This window comes from Meles meles, chromosome 8 (genome assembly GCF_922984935.1).
Source record: "Meles meles chromosome 8, mMelMel3.1 paternal haplotype, whole genome shotgun sequence".
In the NCBI taxonomy this organism is placed as follows: domain Eukaryota; kingdom Metazoa; phylum Chordata; class Mammalia; order Carnivora; family Mustelidae; genus Meles; species Meles meles.
This window is the reverse complement of record NC_060073.1, coordinates 61,696,435-61,720,224: the sequence shown is the minus strand read 5'-3', so window position 1 is coordinate 61,720,224 and position 23,790 is coordinate 61,696,435. Positions and strand designations below refer to the sequence as shown.

General features: G+C 42.0%; 1 protein-coding gene across 6 annotated transcripts in view; it reads left to right on the top strand.

Annotated features, from left to right (window-relative positions):
- Window positions 1–11,547: 11,547 nt before the first annotated feature.
- P4HA3 (prolyl 4-hydroxylase subunit alpha 3) overlaps window positions 11,548–23,790 on the top strand; it is a 38,776-nt gene continuing 26,533 nt past the window's right edge. For 5 of the 6 annotated variants that reach the window (XR_006819966.1, XM_046015244.1, XM_046015243.1 and 2 more), the window contains exons 1-3: window positions 11,548–11,774; window positions 18,753–18,895; window positions 19,679–19,902. Coding sequence is in view for 5 of the 6 variants with exons in the window: in XM_046015244.1 (XP_045871200.1) it covers window positions 11,575–11,774; window positions 18,753–18,895; window positions 19,679–19,902 (567 nt within the window). In the remaining variant the exon portion in view is untranslated. Of the gene's footprint in view, window positions 11,775–18,752; window positions 18,896–18,916; window positions 18,995–19,678; window positions 19,903–23,790 lie in introns of those variants that run through there. The other variant, XM_046015245.1, reaches the window with a different exon arrangement.

Sequence of the window (23,790 nt, the reverse complement as noted above, 5' to 3'; positions counted from 1 at the left end):
ATTGATATTGCTCTTAGGATTCCAAGAAGACTTTTTGTCTAGAAATCTACTAGTCATCACTAATTCTTTCAAAGGGCTTTATAAAGTGTGTTATATCCATACCTTTGGTACGATCTGCATCTCTAGGCCATATTCTTATAATAACTCTATGCTGGCTAGAGAGCCTCAAGCTGAAAACAGTTTTATTTTTTAACCTACTAAGTCCTGCTCCTCTCTGTTCTCTCTAAACTCCTTTTGCCAGTTCTTTCTTTAGCTCACAGCTCTCTTCCTGTTTCGAGGTTAAATAACTAGGAGCACCCAACTGACACTTTCAACACTTTGCCTAGAGCTCTCCTTTGCCAAATAAAAACTTTCTGAGTATTTTCCCTCCATCTTCCAAGTAACCATAGGCAACACTTTGGCCAATCATTCTGCCATTATAAAACACAGATTGACACTTTTCCAGCCTCCAGTAACAATTTCCTCACCATTTTTCCAGACTTTACTGTTTGCTTGCCATTTTTCCAATCTCCACCCTCTCCTAATCCCAAAACCAATGCCTAGAATTTGGGGTTTTGTTAAAGGTAAGCATTTCACTTGCAGACACCAGTTTCTGTCAAGTTTTGCTGGAAACCAAAGTACAGCCACTTAGTGGCTGAAGACAACTATTATATGTCTTACAGTTATGCAGTTTGGCAATTTGGACTGAGGTCAGCTTTCTGGTTCTTCTGGTCATAGTGGGATTCACATATTAGATGGAGGTCTGCTGCCAAATTGATTGGGTGCTGGTTAGTTTAGGATGGCCTCAGCGGGGTTGGCCGAACTCTGCCTCACGTGTCTCCCATATTCCAGCAGGCTAGCCCAGGCTGCTTCCCATGGGTGCCTGCGCAGGGTTCCAAAAGGGAGGAATAAAGCAGCCAAGGCCTCTTGAGGCCTAAGATCAGAGCTGGCACACTATCCCTTCTGTTGCATTTTATTGGCTAAAGAAAGTAATAAGGCTGGGTGTCTGGGTGGCTCAGTCATTAAGTATCTGCTTTGGTCTCGGGTCATGATCCCAGCATCCTGGGAGAGAGCCCCCTATCAGAGAAGCGGGGAGGCTGCTTCTCCTTCTCCAGCTCCCCTGTTCTTGTGTTCCCTCTCTTACTATCTCTCTGTCATAAACAAACAAAATATTTTAAAAAGAAAGTAAGTAATAAGGCCTTCCCAGATGCTAGGGAAGGGGAAATAGACTCCACTTCTTAAGGAAAGGAAGTAAGAAAGTCACACAGTAAAGGTGTGGATACAGGGCAGAATGAGGATCACGGCTATTCTTACAGCTATACTGTACCTCCTCAGAAGCAAGCCTCATCATGAATATTTGGTGTGCATCCTTCCCTTCCATATCTTTATAATTATGTGAACACAAAAATACACTTTTTTTCCTGTCAGTTTTATATGATTTTAAATGAATGACTTCATATATAGTAAAGAATATGTGTAATGGAAATGTAAGATTTATAAGGAATAAGACACTTTCGTAAGACAGAAACAGAATTTTGACCATACATTTTCATCATCCTATATATCCTTCCTAACCAAACATTCATTTCTCACCTGGACTATGCAGTGACTTCCTAGCTGACCCTTACTACCTCTGGGCTTGCTTCCTCCAATCAGTTCACTGTATCCCACTGTAATCACAATAATCTTTTTAAAAAGATTTTATTTATTTGAGAGAGAGAGTATTTGAGAAGATGAGTAGGGGGGAGGGAGAGGGGGAGAGGAAGAAGAAGGCTCCCTGCTGAGCCGAGAGCCCAACGCTCAGCTCCATCCTTAGGATCATGACCTGAGTCGAAAACAGACACTTAACCAACTTAGCCACCCAGGCGCCCCCACAATGATCTTTAAAAAATAAAAATATCATCACATCATTCCTCTACTTAAAACTGTTCAGTTGTTTCCCATTGACCCTAGTATAAAACCAAGTTTATTAATAGAGTAGGCTCTTCATCATCTAGCTTCTATTTACACTTCCTGCCTCATTTTTACCATTCATCTGACAAGTGCCATGCTTTTTCTCTAAACTGGTCGATCATTGGGTATTGACCAAAGAAAGTGACTTCCATAGTTCTCTGCACCTTCTGGCATAAATCACTGTTGTTATTGGCTCGCTCTTGTCTGTCGCCACTACTTGACTGTAAAGGGCTCTAGGGCAGGGAAGCCACCTGGCTCCTCTGCTTATCCCTGAGTGCATAGCACAGCACCTGGCACCATGGATCTTTGGTAATGGTTGAATGAATGCTAGGTTCTGGAGAGAGAGAGAAGCTACACCAAAAGCTCCTAGTCTAGGTGGAGAACAGATGAGATAGAGAGACAGATAAATGACGGATAGATAGATCCATCATCGCTCTGATAAACAGCAAATGTGTGGTAAGGGTTGTGGATTTGCGTTTGCTTCTAAGTTCCACCAGGGGGCACTATGGGAATGCCTCAGGTTTCTCCTAAAAAATCACTTCCTTGAAAAGACCCTAGCCACTTTGAAGGAAATGTAATTTTAAACAGTGGTGCTTGATTTATTTATTTTGCCTTGTTTTGTTTTAATAAGCTCCTTATTCAGTCCACTCGAAAGAGCCGTATCTCAGCCATCAGTGAGTTCAAAGGACCAAAGTAACCTCTATTGGTGTCCACTTTATATCTATAATGGAATCATCACAAGAGCTTCCAAAAACATGATTTAGTTTATCCTCCACATCAGCAGTTAGGAGCCAGAAAAGGGATTGTTGTTATTATTTCCATCTTAAAGATGATAAATCTATGGGTCAAAAGGCAAAGAAATTTCTTCAAGGAATCAAAGTTTTAGGTATCTAAGCAGGGACTTGAATCTACCTTCCAAATTCAAATGTATTTACTTACTAAAACTTTATTGAGTTCCAGGCTGTGTAAAAGATGATAGAAATATAAAGGCATGCCCTCCAAATGTCTTAGAAGCAAAGACTGTCAAAGCTAGAGAGAATTTGGAGTATCACCTAATGAAGTACTCTCACAAGCATAAGAATCTCAAGATCCTGTTGAAATGCAGATTCCTCGATTTTGCCCCCCACAGCACACACAATTCTGAGTGTTCAACAAGTCTGGGTGGGAATCTGGAAATGGAATTTTTTTAATGTACAAAATAATGCTTTATTTCCTTCTATAGTTATAAACATGCCTGCGGTTATTTTCTGCCATTATAACTAGGAGAGATGTCAAGTCAAATTATCATGTAAGAAAGTTTTGATTTGTCACCCCCCAGCCCCCTTACTACCTGTTCTTCCCTCAGTCTTTTGGTTTGTACTGAACAGCATTGCCTCCTCCCAAATCCCAGAAGGTCAGCTCCATTCTGTTCTTTCTCTCACACTCTTCTACCCTGTCTATAACCAACTCCTCTTTTTCTTTAAGGTTTTTGTTTATTAACGTATAATGTATTATTAGCCCCAGGGGTACAGGTCAGTAAATCATCAGGCTTACACACTTCACAGCACTTGCCATAGCACATACCCTCCCCAATGTCCATAACCCAACCACCCTCTCCCTACCCCCCTACTCCCGAAAGCCTTCAGTTTGTTTTGTGAGATTTAAGAGTCTCCTATGGTTTGTCTCCCTCCCAATCCCATCTTGTTTCATTTTTTCCTTTCCTACCCCCAAACCCGCCACGTTGCCTCTCAAATTCCTCATATCAGGGAGCTCATATGATAATTGTCTTCCTCTGATTCACTTATTTCGCTCAGCATAATACCCTCTAGTTCCATCCATGTCATTGCAAATGGCAAGATTTTATTTCTTTTGACGGCTGCATAGTATTCCATCACACACACACACACACACACACACACACACACACACGCACATACATACCACATTTTCTTTATCCATTCATCTGCTCATGGACACCTAGATTCTTTCCATAGTTCAGCTATTGTGGGCATTGCTCCTATAAACATTTGGGTGCACATGCCCCTTCGGATCACTACATTTGTATCTTTAGGTAAATACCCAGTAGTGCGATTGCTGGGTCATAGGGTAGCTCTATTTTCTTTTGAGGAACCTCCATGCTGTTTTCCAGAGTGGCTGCACCAGCCTGTATTCCCACCAACAGTGTAGGAGGGTTCTCCTTTCTCCACATCCTCGCCAGCATCTGTCGTTTCCTGACTTGTTCATTTTAGCCATTCTGACTGGTGTAAGGTGGTATTGTGGTTTTGATTTGTATTTCCCTGATGCCGAGTGATGTGGAGCACTTTTTCATGTGTCTGTTGGCTATCTGGATGTCTTCTTTGCAGAAATGTCTGTTCATGTCCTCTGCCCATTTCTTGATTGGATTCTTTGTTCTTTGGGTGTAGAGTTTGATAAGTTCTTTATAGATTTTGGATTCTGTCAGTTGTCTTTTGGTTTTGTTGACTGTTTCCTTTGCTGTGCTGGAAATGGAATTTTTCATAAGAACATCCCTTCTTTCCCACCATGATTCTGATGCAGATGAACTGTGGACTACTTTCACAAACATCAACCAATTGGTTTAATCCTTTCATAATATAGAGGAGAAAACTGAAGAGAAGTGAGTAGAAGTTCCCCAGAAACTCTCCCCGCTAGATGTAGTCAGGGAGGCTGACCCAGGAACTGAAAATGAGCAGCCTGAGGTAATGATGTAACTAAAGAATTCCCAACCAAGAATAGGACACCCTGGGTTCAACTTCAGGTTTTACCATCTTGCTGATGAATCGCTTAACTTCAGTAAACTATGATTTTCTCAGTTGTAAAATGTGGGATAACAACAGCTACTCCATAGGGGCACCTGAATGGCTTAGTGGGTTAAAGCATCAGCCTTCAGCTCGGATCATGATCCCAGGGTCCTGGGATCTCCCGCATTGGGCTCTCTGCTTGGCAGGGAGCCTGCTTCCCTTCCTCTCTCTCTGCCTGCCTCTCTGCCTACTTGTGATCTCTGTCTGTCAAATAAATAAATAAAAATCTAAAACAAAAGACAACAACAACAACAAAACCACCTACTCCATAGACTTACTGTGAGGAAAAATGGAGATAAATAGTATAAAGGGTTTGGCAGACCATTGGCCCCCAGAGGACTCTTGATAAAGAGATGGATTGATGGGATTGTTTTGAATGCTCTTTCTATTTCATTTATTCTATTTCTTTAACTGAGTAAGTACTATTGCCAGGCATTCTGCTAGGCAGTCCTGCCTATGTGAAGCTGTGATCTAGTGGAGCAGATAGCCATTAATTACAGAAATAAGAAATAACTGTTATAAAAAAAATGCTACCAAAGGAAAATATAGGGGGTGTTTGACTCATACGGAGATTCAGACAAATAAATATTCAGACATATTCAGACAAATAAAATGTCCTGAGGAAATACCTCAAAGGTTGAGTAGGAATTAGTCAGAAATCACACACAGATCAGGAAAGAGCTTGGCAGGATCGGGAATGAAACTGTGATTCATCAGTCTTACACAATACACAGTGCTCCCCACAACACATAACCTCCCCAATGTCCATCACCCAGTCACCTCATCCCTCCCACCTTCCTCCACTCCAGCAACCTTCAGTTTGTTTCCTGAGAGTAAGAGTCTCTAATGGTTTTTCTCCCTCTCTGGTTTTGTCTTGTTTCATTTTCTCCTCCCTTCCCCTATGATCCTCTGTCTTGTTTCTCAAATTCCTTATATCAGTGAGATCATGTAATTCTTTCTCTGACTGACTTTTTTCGCTTAGCATAACACCATCTAGTTCCATTGACACTGTTGCAAATGACAAGGTTTCATTTTTGATGACTACATAGTATTCCTGTGTGTGTGTGTGTGTGTGTGTGTGTGTGTGTGTGTGTGTACACCACATCTTTTTTTTTTTTAAGATTTTATTTATTTATTTGAGAGAGAGCATGAGAGAGGAGAAGGTCAGAGGGAGAAGCAGACTCCCCAAGGAGCTGGGAGCCCGATGCGGGACTCAATCCTGGAAGTCTTGGATCATGACCTGAGCCGAAGGCAGTCGCTCAACCAACTGAGCCACCCAGGCGCCCTATACCACATCTTCTTTATCCATTCGTCTGTTGATGGACATCTAGGTTCTTTCCGTAGTTTGGCTATTGTGAACATTGCTGCTATAAACATTCGGGTGCACGTGCCCCTTCAGATCACTATGTTTGTATCTTTGGGGTAAATACCCAGTAGTGCAATTGCTGGGTCATAGCATAGCTCTATTTTCAACTTTTTGAGGAAGCTCCATACGGTTTGGAAAAGCCTTTCTTTTATCATGCCTTGATATTTATGTTAAAATTTTGATCTTTTTCCTTGACCCTTTCATTTCCACTTCAATCTTTTTTCCACTTTTGTACTGTAAAGCCTAATAACTAGTAATATTTACTCAAAACTAATATTATCATCCCACCATACCTACAGGGGACACGTTCCAAGCCCCCCAGGAAATGCCTGAAACCGCAATTAGTACTGAACCCTACATATACTATGTTTTCTCCTATACATGTGTACCTATGATAACATTTAATTTATAAATTAGGCACAGTAAGAGATTAACAATAACTAATAATAGATCAAATACAGCAATATAACTAATAAAATTTATGTGAATGTGTGCGTGTGTGTCTCTCTCAAAATATCTTATTGTACTGTGCTCGCCTTTCTCATGATGATGTGAGATGATAAATGCCTATGTTAGGAGATGAGGTGAGGTTAGGGTGTCAGCACGGTGATGTAGCATTAGGCTACTGTTCGTCTAACAGAGTGTCAGAAGGAGGATGATCTGATTTTGGACCATCGTTGACCTCAAGTGAATGAAACCACAGAAAGAAAAACTGAGTAAGGGGGACTACTGCATACATTTTTTAGTTTTTGACTTTCAGAAATAGGGATTATCTATGAATACTGTTTTAAAAATTTTTTAAAAACACCTTGCTAAATACCAAACAGAAACATACGTTGAGCTCTTAGAAATTTAGCTGTGCTTGGAAAATATTTATTCTCTTCTCACACAGTTATTTGAACTGGTAGTATAATTTAGTTAGATTTTAATTTGCATTTAGTTAAACTTGGAGCCCTGTATTACTTACAGTGACTTTAAAACTCCACTCTGGGGCAAAATTAAAATAAAATATTATCATGGAGGAAGCTCTAGTCAGTACTGGGAAAAGTAAATGACAGCAGGTAAATTTGGGAAGAAGACCAGAATTTGAGACACCACGGAGCTGGCTTTAAGTTTCCACTTTTTTTTCCCCCCAAGATTTCATTTATTTATTTGACAGAGGGAGAGAGCGAGATCACAAGAAGGCAGAGAGGTAGGCAGAGAGAGAAGGGGGAAGCAGGCTCCCCGCTGAGCAGAGCCAGATGCGGAGCTCAATTCCAGGACCCCGAGATCACGACCCAAGCCGAAGGCAGAGGCTTAACCCACTGAGCCACCCAGGTGCCCCAAGTTTCTACTTTTCAATCCTCAGTAGCCTGAAACCCAGAATTGGGACCCTGGGTAAGGACTGGGGGAGCTATGGGAGAAAACCTCACACTCTGGCTCAAGAAGGGACTAGAACTCCTCAGACTCAGAGGGGGAATATCTCATGATTCCCTTTCGTTTTCTCTTTTTCATACTCCACATATCTCCCCCAGGCAATCTCACAGTAGTGGCCCCAATGGCAGTGGTGGTAATGAGGTTCCTATGGCTGTCTAAAACTTTGAGTTATCTTATGTATTCATCTACATACATTAGGACCATCTCAAATAATGCTGTAAATTTTGTTTTCAGCAACCCAACAGGGTGGGGAAACCCCAAATGATCTTTTTCTCTCTGTGTCCTCTTGCCACTTGCCCAGACATATGCAGTCATGAGAAGCACACAACAGAGTAGAGTTGTTTGAAGGCCAGGTTTCTGGCCAGAGAACCAAAAAGAGAAGTCCCAGGGGCCTGGAAACTATCAGAGAGATTGCAGAGAGGGAAAAGCTCAAAAGAGCCCCCCATGATTCCTGGACTCACCCCTTAACCCTGCATGCACAGATCTGATGCTAAATTGCATGCCATAGACCTAAGTACTGAGGTATGGGATAGACCACTGTCTAGATCCAAAGGTGGCACACAACTGGGACAGATCTGAATGGCATTGCAAACACTTTGGGAATTGAACTGACATTGAAACCATGGCCACAGAAGACAGATCAGAATTTCTGGCCTGAATCTAACTGAGTTGATTATATGCTAGCACAAAGACATTAATATTTTCCATAAGATTTAAGTAAGATCTAGACACTTATATATTCAAAAATACCTAGTATTTAATCCAAATTATTCTGCATTTGAAGAACCAGGAAGATCTCAAGTATGAGAAAAGGCAATCTACAGACATCCAGGAAGAAATAACACAAATGTTGAAAATTATAGAAGACTCATAAAATGTTCCAAGAAGAATGATGAATACTTAAAAAAAAAAGATTTTATTTATTTATTTGACAGAGAGACAGAGAGAGAGAGGAAGAAGCAAGGGCAGGGAGCCTGATGCAGGGCTGGATCCCAGGACCCTGGGATCATGACCTGCAATGAAGGCAGATGCTTAACCAACTGAGCCACCCAAGTGCTCCAAGGATGGACACTCCTGAAATGAATGTAAAGGTAGAAAGTATCAACAAAGAAATAGAAAATATAAAGAAGGACCCAATGGAAATGTTACAATGGAAAGTAAAATAACCAAAATTAAAAACTCATTGATGGACTCAATAGAATAGAGAAGACAACCAAGAATCAGCGAACTTGAAGATAGATTCATAGTAATCAACTAATCCGAACAACAGAGAAAAAAATGTTTTTTAAAAAATGAACAGAGCCCGAGGCCTTAAGAGGCAGTATCTAATTCATGTCATCAAAATTCCAGAAGAGTTTGTAAAAGAAGTATTTGAAGAAATAATATGTGAACATTTCCCAAATTTGACAAAAAGACGTGAGCCTAGAGATCCAAGAAGTTCAATGAACCCTAAACAATGACTGAGTGAGGTGAGGGAATAAATGCCCAGCCATTCAGGCCTGACATGAGACAGCTCTGACAGGATAAACTAGCTGAAGCCCTCCTGCCACTTTGATCAAAACTTCATCAGGCCTATTTGACTTCTTCCTCTTCCATTCCCTCCTTTCTCTCCCCTTCACAGATGTTGATCTGTAATCAATGTCTTGCACCCCAAACTCTATCTCAGCATCTGCTTCTGGGAATACCAAATCTGTAACATCAGTGCAGACAACATAAGTATGGAGCAAAGAACTGAACCCAGGTAGTGTAGATCCAGAGTCCATGTCCTTAGTGGCGAAGAGAGGCAGATTTGCCATGAAGCTTAAGCTTCAAGGTCCCTAATTTGCACAAACCCTTTCTGAGGCCCTCAGGATTGGGAGGATGTGTGAACCTAACAATGTGCTCACATTGCTATATGAATTTGCAAAATGTGCCCCCAAAAGCTGTTTTAACCACAATTAGTTACGTTATCTCTTTCCAGTCTGACTCCCTCTCCACTACACTTTCCCTCCTAACACTTCTCCTGATTGAGAGAATGTTGAAATGGCCATGAACCTTTATTTACAACTGAGTAGTCATCTCAGACTGCTTTCTGCCCACAGAAGTTTGGGGGTTGTAGTAAGCAGAATAACACTCGTCCTAAAGATGCCCATGTCCTAGTTCCCCAAACCTGACACTTTCAGGGTATGATTAAGTTAAGGATCTTGACATAGGGAGATTATCCTGGATTGATCTTGGTGAGACTGGTGTAATCACAAAGGTCCTTAAAAGAGTCAGAGGAGGAGGATGTGACAGTAGAAGCAAAGTCAAACAGAAATGTAAACATGTTACATCTATGGTTTTGAGGATGAGGGAAGGGACTATGAATCAAGAAATGCAGGCATCCCATAAAACTGGAAAAAGCAAGGAATAGATTCTCCTCCAGAGCCTCCAGAAGAAACAGCCCTGCAGCAGTGAAACCCATTTCAGACTTCTAAACTCCAGAAATGTAAGATAATAAATTTGAGTTGTTCCAAGTCACTAAATTTGTAGTAATTTGTTACAGCAGCAATAGGAAACTGATACAAGGGTCTGATGGCATCTTTTTTCTTTTCTTCTTTCCTTCCTTCCTTCTTTCCTTCCTCCCTCACTCCCTCCCTTTTTTCTTCCCTTTCTTTTTTTTTTTTGTATTTTCTTTGTCTTTCACTCAAAATTGCAGTGCTTCTTCTGATAAAATTATCTTAAAGCTTTTTAAGAAAGTGTATGTATGTATGTAATCTCTACACCGGACACGAAGCTCAAACTCACTACCATAAGAGGAGTCACATGTTCCACTGATTGAGCCAGCCAAGTGCCCCTCATCTTAAAACTTTTGATGATTTCCTATAAACCTTATTGGAATTCACTCCGTTAGACAAAAGCCACATCTATATTTCTTTCTGGGCAACTTAGGCTGAGAGTCGGGATGCTGTGGTACAATAATGTTAAGATTCTTAGAAGCATTTTTGCCAGTTGAAATAGTTTACTTTATAGAGGACACTCTTAAGACTCTTTGAGGTTCTCTTGTTTACCAGAAAAACTCTAAGAAATGCCCTTAAGATTCTTTGAAGCTCCACTAGGCAATGCCTTTAAATTTTCCTAAAGTCACAACAATGAGTCTTTAGAACCATATTTTTGAAAGCTTTACCTGGAGGTCATACTTGTACCACCCTGGGCTTGTTGCACAACCCTCTCTTTTTCTGAGAGCCCTTTATTGTGCTTAGTTGTTTACATCTGTTTTCCCTCATGAGTTGGGGATTGGATGTGCTATTTCTCTATGTCCTCAGCACCGTGACAGAGGTGCTAAGTATTTGTTGAATGAACGAATGAACATTGTCTGGGAAGGGCGGGGGAGGATAAGTAGCCTCGTCAGACAATAATAATAATGTTTTTGTTTAGGTGGCCAGAGGTATGTGGTATAGAGCTATGGCCCAGGACCCCAGTTTTAGGTTTGATAGGTCCTAGATTTGTCATGCAGCGACCCTAATCAATTTCACCCTCTTTACCTTCGGTCAGAATTCTGCCTTTCATGATGGCTCAGATGTCAAGTCTTCTGTGAAGTGTTTCCTTCCCTCTGCTCCTCCACAGCTCTCCCCGCGCAGCGCGTCGTCAGGAGGAACCACCTCATTTACTCACCTGGATTTCCCCATCAGAATCCAGTAGTGTCTGTATTTCCACCCCCGATCCAGAGGGGTGAGTATTCGGGGGATGGCGCTGTTCAGCCGTAGACCAGGGAATTCGTCCTCCCACACCCGCGCCTCAGTTTCCCTGAGCGTGAACCGGGCATCGTGGAAACATCTTGCCATGGCTGCGCTTTGGTGAGGGCCCGCGGACCCTGAGGGCGCAGGCAGTCCCCGCGCCCGCGGAGGAGCTAGGGGGCAGCCGAGGCGGAGATGGGGAGCGCCGGGAGGCGTCAGAGCAAAGGAGGGCGGGGGGCCTGAGGCGGAGCTGCCCCGCGGGCCAGAGTCCGGCGGGGCGTGTCGGCGCGGCGCAGGGCTGGGTGGGCGGGAGCAGCGCGCGCAGGGGCTGGCCCGAAGGTCCGGGGGGCGCGCGAGAGAGCCGGCGATGGGCCCCGCGGCGGGGCTGGTGGCGCTGCTGGCGGTGCTGGCGCTCTGGGCAGGGGACCCGGCAGGGGCCGCGGCGCGGGGGGACACGTTCTCCGCGCTGACCAGCGTGGCTCGCGCCCTGGCGCCCGAGCGCCGGCTCTTGGGGCTGCTGCGGCGCTACCTGCGCGGGGAGGAGGCGCGGCTGCGCGACCTGACCAGGTGAGAAAACGCGCGCGCGGGGGTCCCGGAGGCGCGTGAGTCGGGAAGACTGAGTCAAAGGGCGAGCCCGAGGCACCGTGCGGTAGGGTGGCCGGTGACTCAGTCTTATTGTCGCTCAGCGTGGGATCTCAGACCCCGTTTGAGAGTGGGGTTAAGAGCCTCACTAGACCGTGAGGCTGAGACACCAAATGGCCCACTGTGGCCGTCCGACTCAGGGTCCCCCTGCGTGGGACCCCCGACACACCGTGGCATGAGATAAAGGAGAAAGAGACCCAGCGTGACCTCGGGGACGCCGTGTGGAGCCTCGAACTCCGTCGCACACACCCAGTGGCCCCCAGGGCCATCGTCACACAGCCGAGTTGATGCGCTGTGGCAAATTGTGGTGGGAGTGACTCGGGCCTAGTAGGAGGACCTCATAGGGCACGCGGGTGGGCTCCCAAGCTCTGTGTCACAGAGACACAGCGCGACTGCAAGAGCGAGAGGGAGAAAATACAGTGTCGCTGTAGCCACGTGTGTGACCGAGAGAAGTGGTGTTTAGTAGGGAGTGACACTGTGTGACCGTGTGTGAGATTTACGTGCCTTTGGGACTGGATGGGCACGATGGTATGGATATGTCTGCAGCATTCTGGATGCTGCTTGTACAGCTCTGTATATGAATAAGTTTTCATGTTGATTAACTCATTCAGTAGGGGTGTTTGCCTATTCTGAGCCATACACTTTTCCAGGTAGTGGGGATAAAATGGTGAGCAAAATCCAACTCTGCCGTCAGGGAGCTTGGAGTCGGTGGCATCATGATTATTAATCAGAGATTCCATTGTCTCCTTTTTTTCAACTTTCCTTTTCTTCCCACATTTAATAAGAGTTCTCTAAATTCTAAATAGAGGGGCGCCAGGGTGGCTCAGTGGGTTAAGCCTCTGCCTTCGACTCAGGTCATGATCTCAGGGTCCTGGGATTGAGCCCCTCATTGGGCTCTCTGCTCAGCAGGGAGCCTGCTTCCCCCTCTCTACATGCCTCTGTCTACTTGCAATCTCTCTCTCTCTCTGTGTCAAATAAATAAAATCTTTTAAAAAAAGATTTAAATTCTAAATATGAGATAACTGAGATTTAATACGTGTATATTGAGACTAAGAAAACAGTAGGGAAGACCATACTTGATACTAGAGGATACTGAGTGCAGCACACACAAGCAGATGCTCAGCTAATACTGTTTGCCATACAATCAGCAAACTCGAGTGCTACACACTGTGGCATAAAAGGCTGTAGACTTGCCACGCTGGGACACTGTAATCATGTGTTGACTGTCAAACTATGAAAAATGAATGACTATATTGTGTGATACATTGTGTTTGAGTGTGTTGTATCTTCTCTGCTTGGGACATGAAGAAACCTCCAACAGTGCTGTAACCACATAGCTATCTGAATATATTGAAATATGTCTTACATCATCTGGCCCTCTGCTGAGCTGAGGCAACAGAGAGCTGTCTCACAATGCACTGCTGATAAAGCTGAGCGAGTGTATGTGATAGTAATACTAATTCTGGGGCGCATGGGAAGAAGGCATGTGGGACACTGTGGCAGTGGGAGAGAGCCCTGTTGGAGAGAATCAGGCTATGTGTGGAAGTGTGTGTGAAAGATCTTGTTACTCAATGGCGACTGAATGATGATGTGATTTGGTATGTGCTCTTAAGTATGTAGCTTGCATATAAGCAGTTATATGTGTGTTTAAATTTACTATCAGTTTCAAATAGTATGAATTGAATATACACACATGCACACACACAAAATGTATGTGTGTGTTATAATAGTAAAGGATAAGTTCAGTAATTCTTGTCACTCTTCAGGGTTGCATAGTTGCCCAGTGTTTTATGGGCCTACTCTATAAAGCAAAATGTTTTAATTCTGTTCTTAGTCCAACATGCATCAGAGTCTAGGTTTATTGGTGGAAATAAAAGACTCTTCTCTTTGATTTGGATTCCACTAAGTTCCCTGCTTCCATGTGCTCGTTCTCATACCACTAATCTCTTTAGTTGAGTAGCTCAGGTAGAGATGGGGGTCAAGATCCTGATGCCAGGCCTCCCAGGAAACAGGTTCAGAACAGAGAGATGGCATTGTGGATCAGAGTGACTGATAGAGGGGATGGGGGACACTGATGCTGGTCTCCTTTACTATCTCATCACCACTGTCATAGTCACAGCTCTTTCACAGAACCCTAATTTCATTTGCTCCTTATACACAATGCTTTGAAATAGGTTTGTATGGCTCTCATAAACAAATGAGAAATCATTTAAAATATAAGAAAACTAAAGTTTAGTACCCTTACCCGAGATTATGCATCTTGTAGGTAGCAAAATCCGGGACTAGGACATAGTTCTTGTGATTGTTTCTTTGTATCATGCCATCAGGTAGGTCCTTACTGCTTGCTTTATCTGCTGTGCCAAGACCCAGACCAAACCCCGTAACTGCTGAGGTTTTATGAATAGCTGGAGTACATAGTGGTTAAGAGTCTGGATGCAGGAATTTAATAGACCTTTGCTTGAATCCTTGGCTCTGACCTCGGGCAAGGTCCTTTACCTCTTTAAGCATTATTTTCCTAATCTGCAAAATGATGGTAATGATAGCACATACCCCACAGACTTAGTGGAAGGATTAGTACCATGTAAAGGCATTTATCATTTTGCTTGAAATGTAGTAGGTGCTCAACAAATGTTAGCTCTGTGTGATTTTTTCTTTATTTTGAGACTGCCTGGTGAAACTAGACTCCACCTTTGGCTCTAAGCAGTAACTAAGATTGTGAGAGCCTAGATAATAAGAAAGATTCAGAAAAATTCTAGATTCTCTTCTATGAGCTATGAACATTTAATTTCAGAAAGTTTAGTTTGATATCTTAGAGACTGTTCCTTAGTCAATGTTTTAAAACCTAGTGAGATATTTGCTTTCTAAAACAAAAATTTTGGCAGTTCTGCTCATTTTCCTATAATCCCAATGTGGTGATCTAATGTGACTTGAGATGTTATTTCTTTATAGTCTTCTTTAAATTTCTGAATTTAGAAATAAAATATTTTGGGGGTGCCTGAGTGGCTCAGGTAGTTAAGCGTTTGCCTTCAGCCTAGGTCGTGATTCTGGGATCCTAGGATCTAGCAGAGGTTGGCTTCCTGTTCAGCAAGTTCTCCCTTTACCTCTGCACCATGCCCCCCATGTACTCTCTTGCTCTCTCTCAAATAAATAAACAAAAGCTTTTTTAAAAAAAGAAATAAAATATTTTTCAATGTTGAAACTACTCCTTACCCCAAGTTAATGAATAAAAATTTTACTAGTTATAATATACGTATATATATTTTGCTTTTTTTTTCTATTTCAGTTTTAAAAAGCTACCAAGATTGAAAGAGTAATATCAGCAGCAATAATTTTTGTGTTATGAATTAAGCATTTGGAATGTCTCAGAAGAACTGAGACAAAGCCATTGCTGAATTCTCAAGGAGAAACATATTGAATTAAAATAGCCTACGTATTGCGGCTGGATAACCTATCCAGGCTATGTTTAATGCAGGATTGGGTTGCAAATTTTATGTGCAGATTCTTGAAGCAAGGATCTCATTTTCTACTCTCAGCAACATTTGTTAAAGCAAAAGCCATTTAGGAAAACTTGAGGTTTGAATTCAGCATCCAGTGATTCGGTCTCTGAAAACCAGCTATTTGCTCAGAGGCTGGGAATAGGGCCAACGTTTGGATTCCAAACCAGTCTCAGATATCTGTTGATAGGTTTTGTTCTTTGTTGACAGAGAAATGATGTATCTGAATGCCGAACTGAATTATGTGCTGCCGTAGAGATCAAACCCCTGCCCTAAATAAACTGACCCCATAACACGAAGTGCCATGTGAAGAGAACAAGGCACTAGGGCTTTTGATATGCTGGAGGACTTGGGGGAAATTTTCACCTCTCTGCCTTGCGTCTTTCCTCTGATGCCTGTTAAACATCCTCAAGCACCAAATGAAGAATCTATTTATTCAGTTATGGAAAAGATGATGGAAAGAAATGATAGAATGGTCATACTGAAAGGATCCGTAAAGACCTTCTAGATTAGACCAGTTCTGTCATATTACAGAGGAGCAAACTGAGGGACAGTTGGAGGCCAGGTCTCCTTCCAATCCAACTGTCTATAAAATTACTGCCCACTCAGCCTCAGTTGTCCTTGGATTCTTACTCTTCAGGCTGGATTCAAGCCCAAGTCTCTGCTTGTAAGTGTTTTCGTCTAGCAGTGAAATATCTTGCACTAAGTAGTTCCATATGGAGCTGGAGCAGGAAATAATGGGTAGTAAAAAAAAAAAAAAAATCCCACCCCAGGAGGCTGGTTTAGTTTTTAAAACTATAGAGTAGCCATTCTCAAAGTGCCTTGTTTCAGAGATCCGAGACATCCTGGGACTTGACAGGGTTCTCATTTCCTCTCTGGGGCACCAAGGCCTAGATTCCTGTCCCTTAGTTTATGCTTGAATTCAACTCTTGGCTCCCTGGAGGCACCTGGAGGCAAGTCATCTTCTATTTCAGGCTTCACCCTTGAGAAACCCTTAGGTCAGACTCAGCTTCAAGGCAATGAATCCCCCCACCCTGCCACTTCCTCTGTTCTTAACTTTTACCCCTACCTCCTCACAGTCTTCCACTCTGGCCAAAGGATGCCTATATTCTCACTGCTCTTGAGCACATTCCTTTAAACCCATATCCTCTTCACGTTGCACACACTTTTTTCTTTTTACTTCCATTGTTGTTATTATATTACTCCTGGAATTAATAATTTTAATCAAGGGAAAAAATTTTAGAGGGCATGCTAACAACTCTTAGGTCTGCCTTATTATCATCAATAAATTGTAATCATGTTAATCCTAATAGTGCGTTAGAAATGAAATAATTGTAGTATGCCAAGATAGGAAACAGCATCTTTTGCTGATGGGAACACTGTTTTAGGACATCTGAAAAGGAGAGAAATTAACTAGAAAGATGGTCACTTCTGGTCCTACCATTTCTGACCCTTTCGTACACATTTGGCAAGCCAGAGAGGCTGGACGCCTGCTGGACCACCCCACAATCACCTCCCCCATTACAGCTACTAGTTTTTTTGTTGTTTTTTTTTTTTTCATTTTTAAATTTTAATTAATTAATTTATTTTTTTCAGCATAACAGTATTCATTGTTTTTGCACAACACCCAGTGCTCCATGCAGTACGTGCCCTACAGCTACTAGTTTTTTATGTGGACTTCTTCCTAAATATCTCCCTTGAATCTATCCCAACCTCTGCCCCCACTGTCATTATTATGGTTCAGACCCTCCTTTCTCTTGCTTCCAGTTTTGAATTGACATCCAGACTGTTCTTTCTGCCTCCACTCATCCCCACTTCTGAACCCCACCCTCTCACAGATTCATATACGTAAACATTTCCTAGTGTATCCAGCTCTCACCTAAAACCTTTTGGCGGCTTCTAATTGCACTCAAGGTAAAACCCAAATTCCTCAGCAGGGCCTGTGGGGTGCTCTTCTCTTGTCCAGTCTGACCTACCCATCATCCTCCCAACACACCTGGGGTTCCAGCACTACCGAACAGCTCAGAACTCCCCTACCATTTCTCTCTGTCCCTTCATGTATGTTGAATTGTCTCTGACTGCCTCTCCTCCCTTCCTCATGTCTTGTCTTTTCATCCCTAGCATCTAGCATGGAGTCTGCCATCTAGCAAGTAACCAGTTTAGACCGACTTATTAATGAACACATACTTGTCAAGCTGCTGTGCTTTTGTATATGTTAGTCCCATTGGCTCAAAAAATATTCTTTCTGTGATACAGAGAATCACATGGGTCCCGAACAAGGATGACATGCAGATTCGTGAAGCATTCTGTATTTTTTGAATCACTGTGATGTATGCCTGAAACTAATGTAACACTGTGAGTCAACTATACTCAAGTAAAAAAAAAAAAAAAAAAAAATCTTCCTTTTTTGTTTTAGCTCCATGGAAACAGTATGGCAAAATCAGCTGAGAGCAAGCTTCAGAGTCAGGAAGATTTGGGCTCAGATCTGGTATTGTCACTAACGGAGTGGCCTTGTTCAGTTTTTCTCTCTCTTCAATGTTGGTTTGATAAAATCTAATCTGAGGGTTCTTGGGGGGAATTAAATGAGACAAAATATATGTAAAACACTTAGCAGGATGCCTAGTACGTGGTAAAGGCTCAGTAAGTAGCAGCTATCAATTGTTTAATCCTTTAGGACTCAGATCAAGTGCCATTTCCTCCAGGAAGTCTTCCCTTACACCTTCTAACTTCCGCCTGGGTTAGGGGCCTTGACTACAAGTAGCCGGAGCATTACATGGCTCTTTATAGCTCTCTTCTCTCCTAGCAGGTATCACAATTATTGCAATTAATTTCACAACATTTTTGAGCTTCTACCAGATTCCAAATATTGATAATAGAGTGATGAGAGGAAAGATTTTCTGGCTTGTGAACTGCTTGAGAGCTCCACCCTGTCTTGCCTTTGAATCTTTAGCATTTAGTGTGGTCACTGATGTACAGTAACTGACGGGCAGAGACTGACTCATTGAATGAACAAATGGATGGACCTCCTTCTCTTGTCTTGGTAGTTTTCATATGCTTTGTGCTTATTGGCTAGAGGATTATGTGAGTCCCCAGGGGTTCATGTTTCATTTTTTTTTAAAGATTTATTTATTTATTTGACAGAGAGAGAGGCAGATCACAGGTAGGCAGGGAGGCAGACAGAGAGAGGAGGAAGCAGGCTCTCCGAGGAGCAGAGAGCCAGATGTGGGGCTCGATCCCAGGACCCTGGGATCATGACCTGAGCCGAAGGCAGAGGCTTTAACCCACTGAGCCACCCAGGCACCCCTCATGTTTCATTTTTAACTACTCTGAACGCACATACACCGTGCCAGCCTTTGCTAGGGGCGGTGGCTATATCAGTAAGCAAGATCGTTCTACTCCTCTCTTCCAGATTCTATGACAAGGTGCTTTCTTTGCACGAGGATTCGGCAACCCCTGTGTCTAACCCTCTGCTTGCATTTACTCTCATCAAACGCCTACAGTCTGACTGGAGGAATGTGATACATAGTCTGGAGGCCAGTGAGAACATCCGAGGTAATGAGGAGGAGGGCTGGAGGGTAAGAGAAGATTCTGTCTCCTGACTCTGGAAGGGAGAGAGATTCTGATGGAATGTGATGAAGGGTCATGAAGTGGGTAGGTATTACTCCATCTTCATAGCTTTTGCTATTAACAGAGGATTAAGGTCCTCTTGTTAATATGTCTATGTGATTGTACATTAGAAAGCACTTTTGGGGGCCTGGCTGGCTCAGATGGTGGAGCTTGCGACTCTTGATCTTGGGGTTGTGAGTTCCAGCCCCATGTTAGATGTAGAGCTTACTTAAAAATAAGATCTTCAAAAAAAAAAATGTTTTCATGTCCATTATCTCATTTGAGTTTCCCATAACCCTATGAAGAAGTACAGGTTATATCATTCCATTTACATATTTGCCTAATAATTTGTATTTGATTAAACTATAATGTGATATGAAGCAAGGTCAGTTTCCTAATTTATTCTACTTTGTGCTTGAAAAAATTTGTTGACTTTGGGAAGATTAGGAGGAAGAACCGTTATCCCCACAAAGAGCAAGATTCCTGGAGACAGGCAGGATGGAACAACATGCGTGTGCTTTAGTTTTTACTCTAGAGCTTGTGTTCCTCATTCAGAAGATTGTATTAAGCATCCACTCTACACCAGGACTCTGTAATTCATGTGAAATAAAAACACATAAAACATGTTATTTGCTCACCAAATATTTGAACAGGTAGTTATGCCTTGCCTGTATTAAATGCTCACTGCCTGTTTTTTGAATGGTGGATTGGTTTTTACGGCCTCGACAGCTCTGAAGGATGGTTATGAGAAGGTGGAGCAGGACCTCCCAGCCTTTGAGGACGTGGAGGGAGCAGCAAGGGCCCTGATGCGGCTGCAGGATGTGTACATGCTCAATGTGAAGGGCCTGGCCCGGGGCGTCTTCCAAAGAGTTGCTGGTTCCGCTGTCACTGACCTGTACAGCCCCAGGAGGCTCTTCTCCCTCACGGCAGATGACTGCTTCCAAGTTGGCAAGGTAACAGTATCCAGAGAGGGAGAGCGAAGCACTCAGCCCTTGTTTCTTGTGGATAAAGGAACTATATCCTGATTGCTTTTACATGCTTTAAGTCCTTCCAGCAAACTTGGAATTTGTTATAATTCCCCATTTTCAGATGAAGAAGCTGAAGGTCAGACGCGGTAAATGATCTGCCCAAGGTTACGCAATTTTAAGCAGCAGAAATAAGTTCTGAACCTGGGTCCTTTAACTCTGAGTCCCATGTTCTTTCCATAATAACTAAGGTGATCACATACGCAGGACATTCTGGAGAGTAAAGGGAGTGTTACTAGTTATGGCCGGACGACAGACATAAATTGGGACTGGGAAAAATGGTCTTGGGGTCACCCTAACAGTAGCGCCCTGCCAACAGACGAAAGGCTGGGTGGAAAGGAGAAGCAGGGTTCAAGGTTGTGGAAGGGGAGAAGAGATGGAGATGTGAGGTAAGGTCACGAAAACTCAGCCTCCTGAGACTTTCTGGAATCCCTTGCAACATTTCCTGAGCATTTAGAAGTATTGGATTAAGGTAGTGTCAAAAAGCTGAGGCCATTCACTTTAACATTACTTGAGGAAATAGACTTCAGGAACCTTCCATATGAGAAATTTAACTGATCTTTGATCATAACTTATAAGCACACTTGAGGTTATTTTACAATATATTTTTTGTTAGCCTTTGCCACAAGAAGTAATGGAGTAAATCCTTTTTAATTTTGAAGATGTGTATTGCAGGAAAGTAAATTTTCCCAGCCTCTGCAGTATTCATTAGCATATCTGAGACTGGGCCTCATGTGCCCTGATTTTAAGTTTTAGAGATCAGTCTTCCAAATTAGTGCAGGGTGGGTTGCCCTTCTCTAAGATCCTGGATGGAATCAGCTCAATCATCATATTCATGGCTAATTTAAATTTCAGCCAGGTAAAATAGTTCTGTGTATGGTACCAATATACACTTCATTTGTGAAGCCTTTCTGAAACTAAAACCATATGTTGAAAATGCAGTAAGTGCCTTCCTGAAACCCTCACTGGCCATCTTTATTTTTGTCTTGATTCACTTATTTTAAAAGATAAAACATTTCAAATATAAGAAAACTACATAAAATAATATAACAAGCAATTTATCTATAATTGAGATGAAATATGTTAAAATTTTGCAATGTTCATTTCAAAATTTTAAAAAGGAATTTATGTAAAACAAAAGACATTAAGGTTAATATTAAAAAATGAATTTACATATAGCTCAATAAAGCCACCCTCCTCTTTCTCCTCACCACTCCTGACCCCTCCCTTCCACTCAACCCTTGCCTGGGTGCCCAGGAACTGTTCTGAGCCATACAGTATATATGTACTATCCTGAGTCCAGCTTCTTTCAGCACACTGGATCTGTGAAATTTATCCACCTGTTGCATTTATTAATAGTTCATTCCTTTTTATTGCTGAGTAATATTCTGTTGTATGAGTATATTACATGCTGTTTATCCAGTCTACTAGGAATGGATACTTGCACTGTTTCCAGCCTGGGCTACTGTGAATAAAGCTGCTATTAACATTCTTGTCTTTCTGTGAACAATTGTTTTTATTTCTCTGGAGTGGTCTTACTGGGTCAAAGAAGAAGCTTCAATAATTATTAATGTGTGGCCAAATTTATTTCATCTACATATCTCTAATTTCCTCCTCCATGGATTATTTTAAAGCAGTTTCTAGTTTCTGAAATTCTTAGTTGTCTAATTGTACTATGTCACGGTCAAGTCTATTGACTCTTGCTCATGACTGATTATTTCCTGATATGGTTTATTATGTTTGTTAGCTTATTTTTAGCAGGACTTTTTTCCCCATCTAGAAGAATCTCTGTGACTGAAGTTGTGGGAATATCACTCCAAAGGGTTCTGGGTTTTCTTTTTCCAGTACTCTGGTGGTATCACTGGCCTTAGATTCTTTTTTTTTTTTTTTTTGGAGTACATTATATCTGCATGATTTAGTTATTTTATAATAGGAAGTTTGTGCTTTTTGACCCCCTTCACCCATTTCACTCTCCCCCTACTTCTCACCTCTGGCAACCAGTCTGTTCTCTGTATCTGTAGCCTCGGGTTTTTGTTATTGTGTTTTTATTTTAGATTCCATGTATAAGTGAGATTGTATGGTATTTGTCTTTGTCTGTCTAACTTATTTCACTTAGCATAATGCCCTTAAGGTCCATCCATGTTGTTCCAAATGGCAACTTTCCTTTTTTATGGCTGAATAATATTCCATCGTGTGTGTGTGTGTGTGTGTGTGTGTGTGTGTGTGTGTGTGTGTGGCATTTCTTTATCCATTCATCCATCAATGGACACTTAAGTTGTTTCCATATCTTGACTGTTGTAAATAATACTGGCAATGAACATGGGGGTGCATATCTTTTCGAGTTAGTGTTTCCATTTTATTTAGATAAATACCAGAAGTGGAATTGGTAGATCAAAGGGTACTTCTGTTTTTTATTTTTTGAGGAACCTCCATATTATTTTCCACATTGGCTGCACCAGTTTATGTTCCTGCCAACAGTGCATAGCACTATTGCTCTACGTCCTTGCCAGCACAATTTCTTGTCCTTTTGATAATAGCTACTCTTAACAGGCAAGAGGTGATATCTCATTGTGGTTTTGATTTGCACTGATCTTAGGTCCATTATGATATTGATTTCTTGGCCTGGAGTTTCCTGAGCTATATGAATAATGCAGATTCAAACCCTAAACTCACATGAAACATAGGCTCAAGACTGTGAATATTTTAAGGAGACATTTTGCTTCCCCTGAACAATATCCAGATAGAAACAAACCAGTTTTCTTGACTCTTTGCGACAATGGGTAGATTTTTTCTGGTCTACCTTTCTTTTAAGGTATAGTTTTTCATGGATTTCAGTTTTATGAGTGTGTCTTTGTTCTATTGCCTAGGTTTTGGGAGGTGTAAGGGGGGGCTCATGTGGGCAGTATAACCAAATTTTGCTAAGTACTGGGATTACTAACACCGCCCCTATCCTAAGCAGCTTCAGCATCTGCTCTTAAGCTCATTGCTGAGGTTTTTAGCTCCTTTTTTGTTTCTGGTACCCGGGTAGTTTCCATTCCTTCTTGAAAATACATCATAAAATATTTGTTTTATTTTATTCAAAAGTTCCAAGTCTTTTTGCTTGGAAGGATTCCAGTTATCTCAATCTACCATATTTTTGGGACTTGGGAAAACTTAAACAAATTGTTAACTTAGCAGAAAAAGTTCAGTCATTTTGGTTGTTATTCTTCAACTCAACCTTTTTACATAAACAGGAAAAGTAAGGATCAGAGAAATAACGTGGCAGATGAATGGCAGACCTGGAAGAAAAGCTGATTTACTGTTTTAGACTGCAGAGTTTCAGTACCTCTAGGTTCTGCCCTGTCTTTTTGCCGGTCGGAAGTTAGAGTAGAATTAGAATTTTTTTGTCAGAGTGCTTCCAACTCTGTGATTTTATAATTCCATGCTGTCTCCAACATCTACATCCAGGAAATTCCACCTGCAGTGCTGGAATTCTAGTTAACTGTAAGCTGTTAAAAGACAGGAGCAAGCTCTAGTACACGTTGCCACATTCCCGCCTTCCAACATTTAATATAGAAAAAAGTCACTGGGCTGTTCGAGCATTCCCGTGTGGGTCTAATACATTGTGTTGCAATTATTGATTTACTCTTGTGCCCCTCATATGACTATAAGCTCTTTAAGGTCAGGGATCACCAGAAACATTGCAAATACTCAGTAAATATTGAATAAATAAATGAGTGAATTCAGTCCATTTCTCACATTGCTGCCGGCAGTATCTTTTTTTTTTTTTTAAAGATTTTATTTATTTATTTGACAGAGAGAAATCACAAGAGAGGC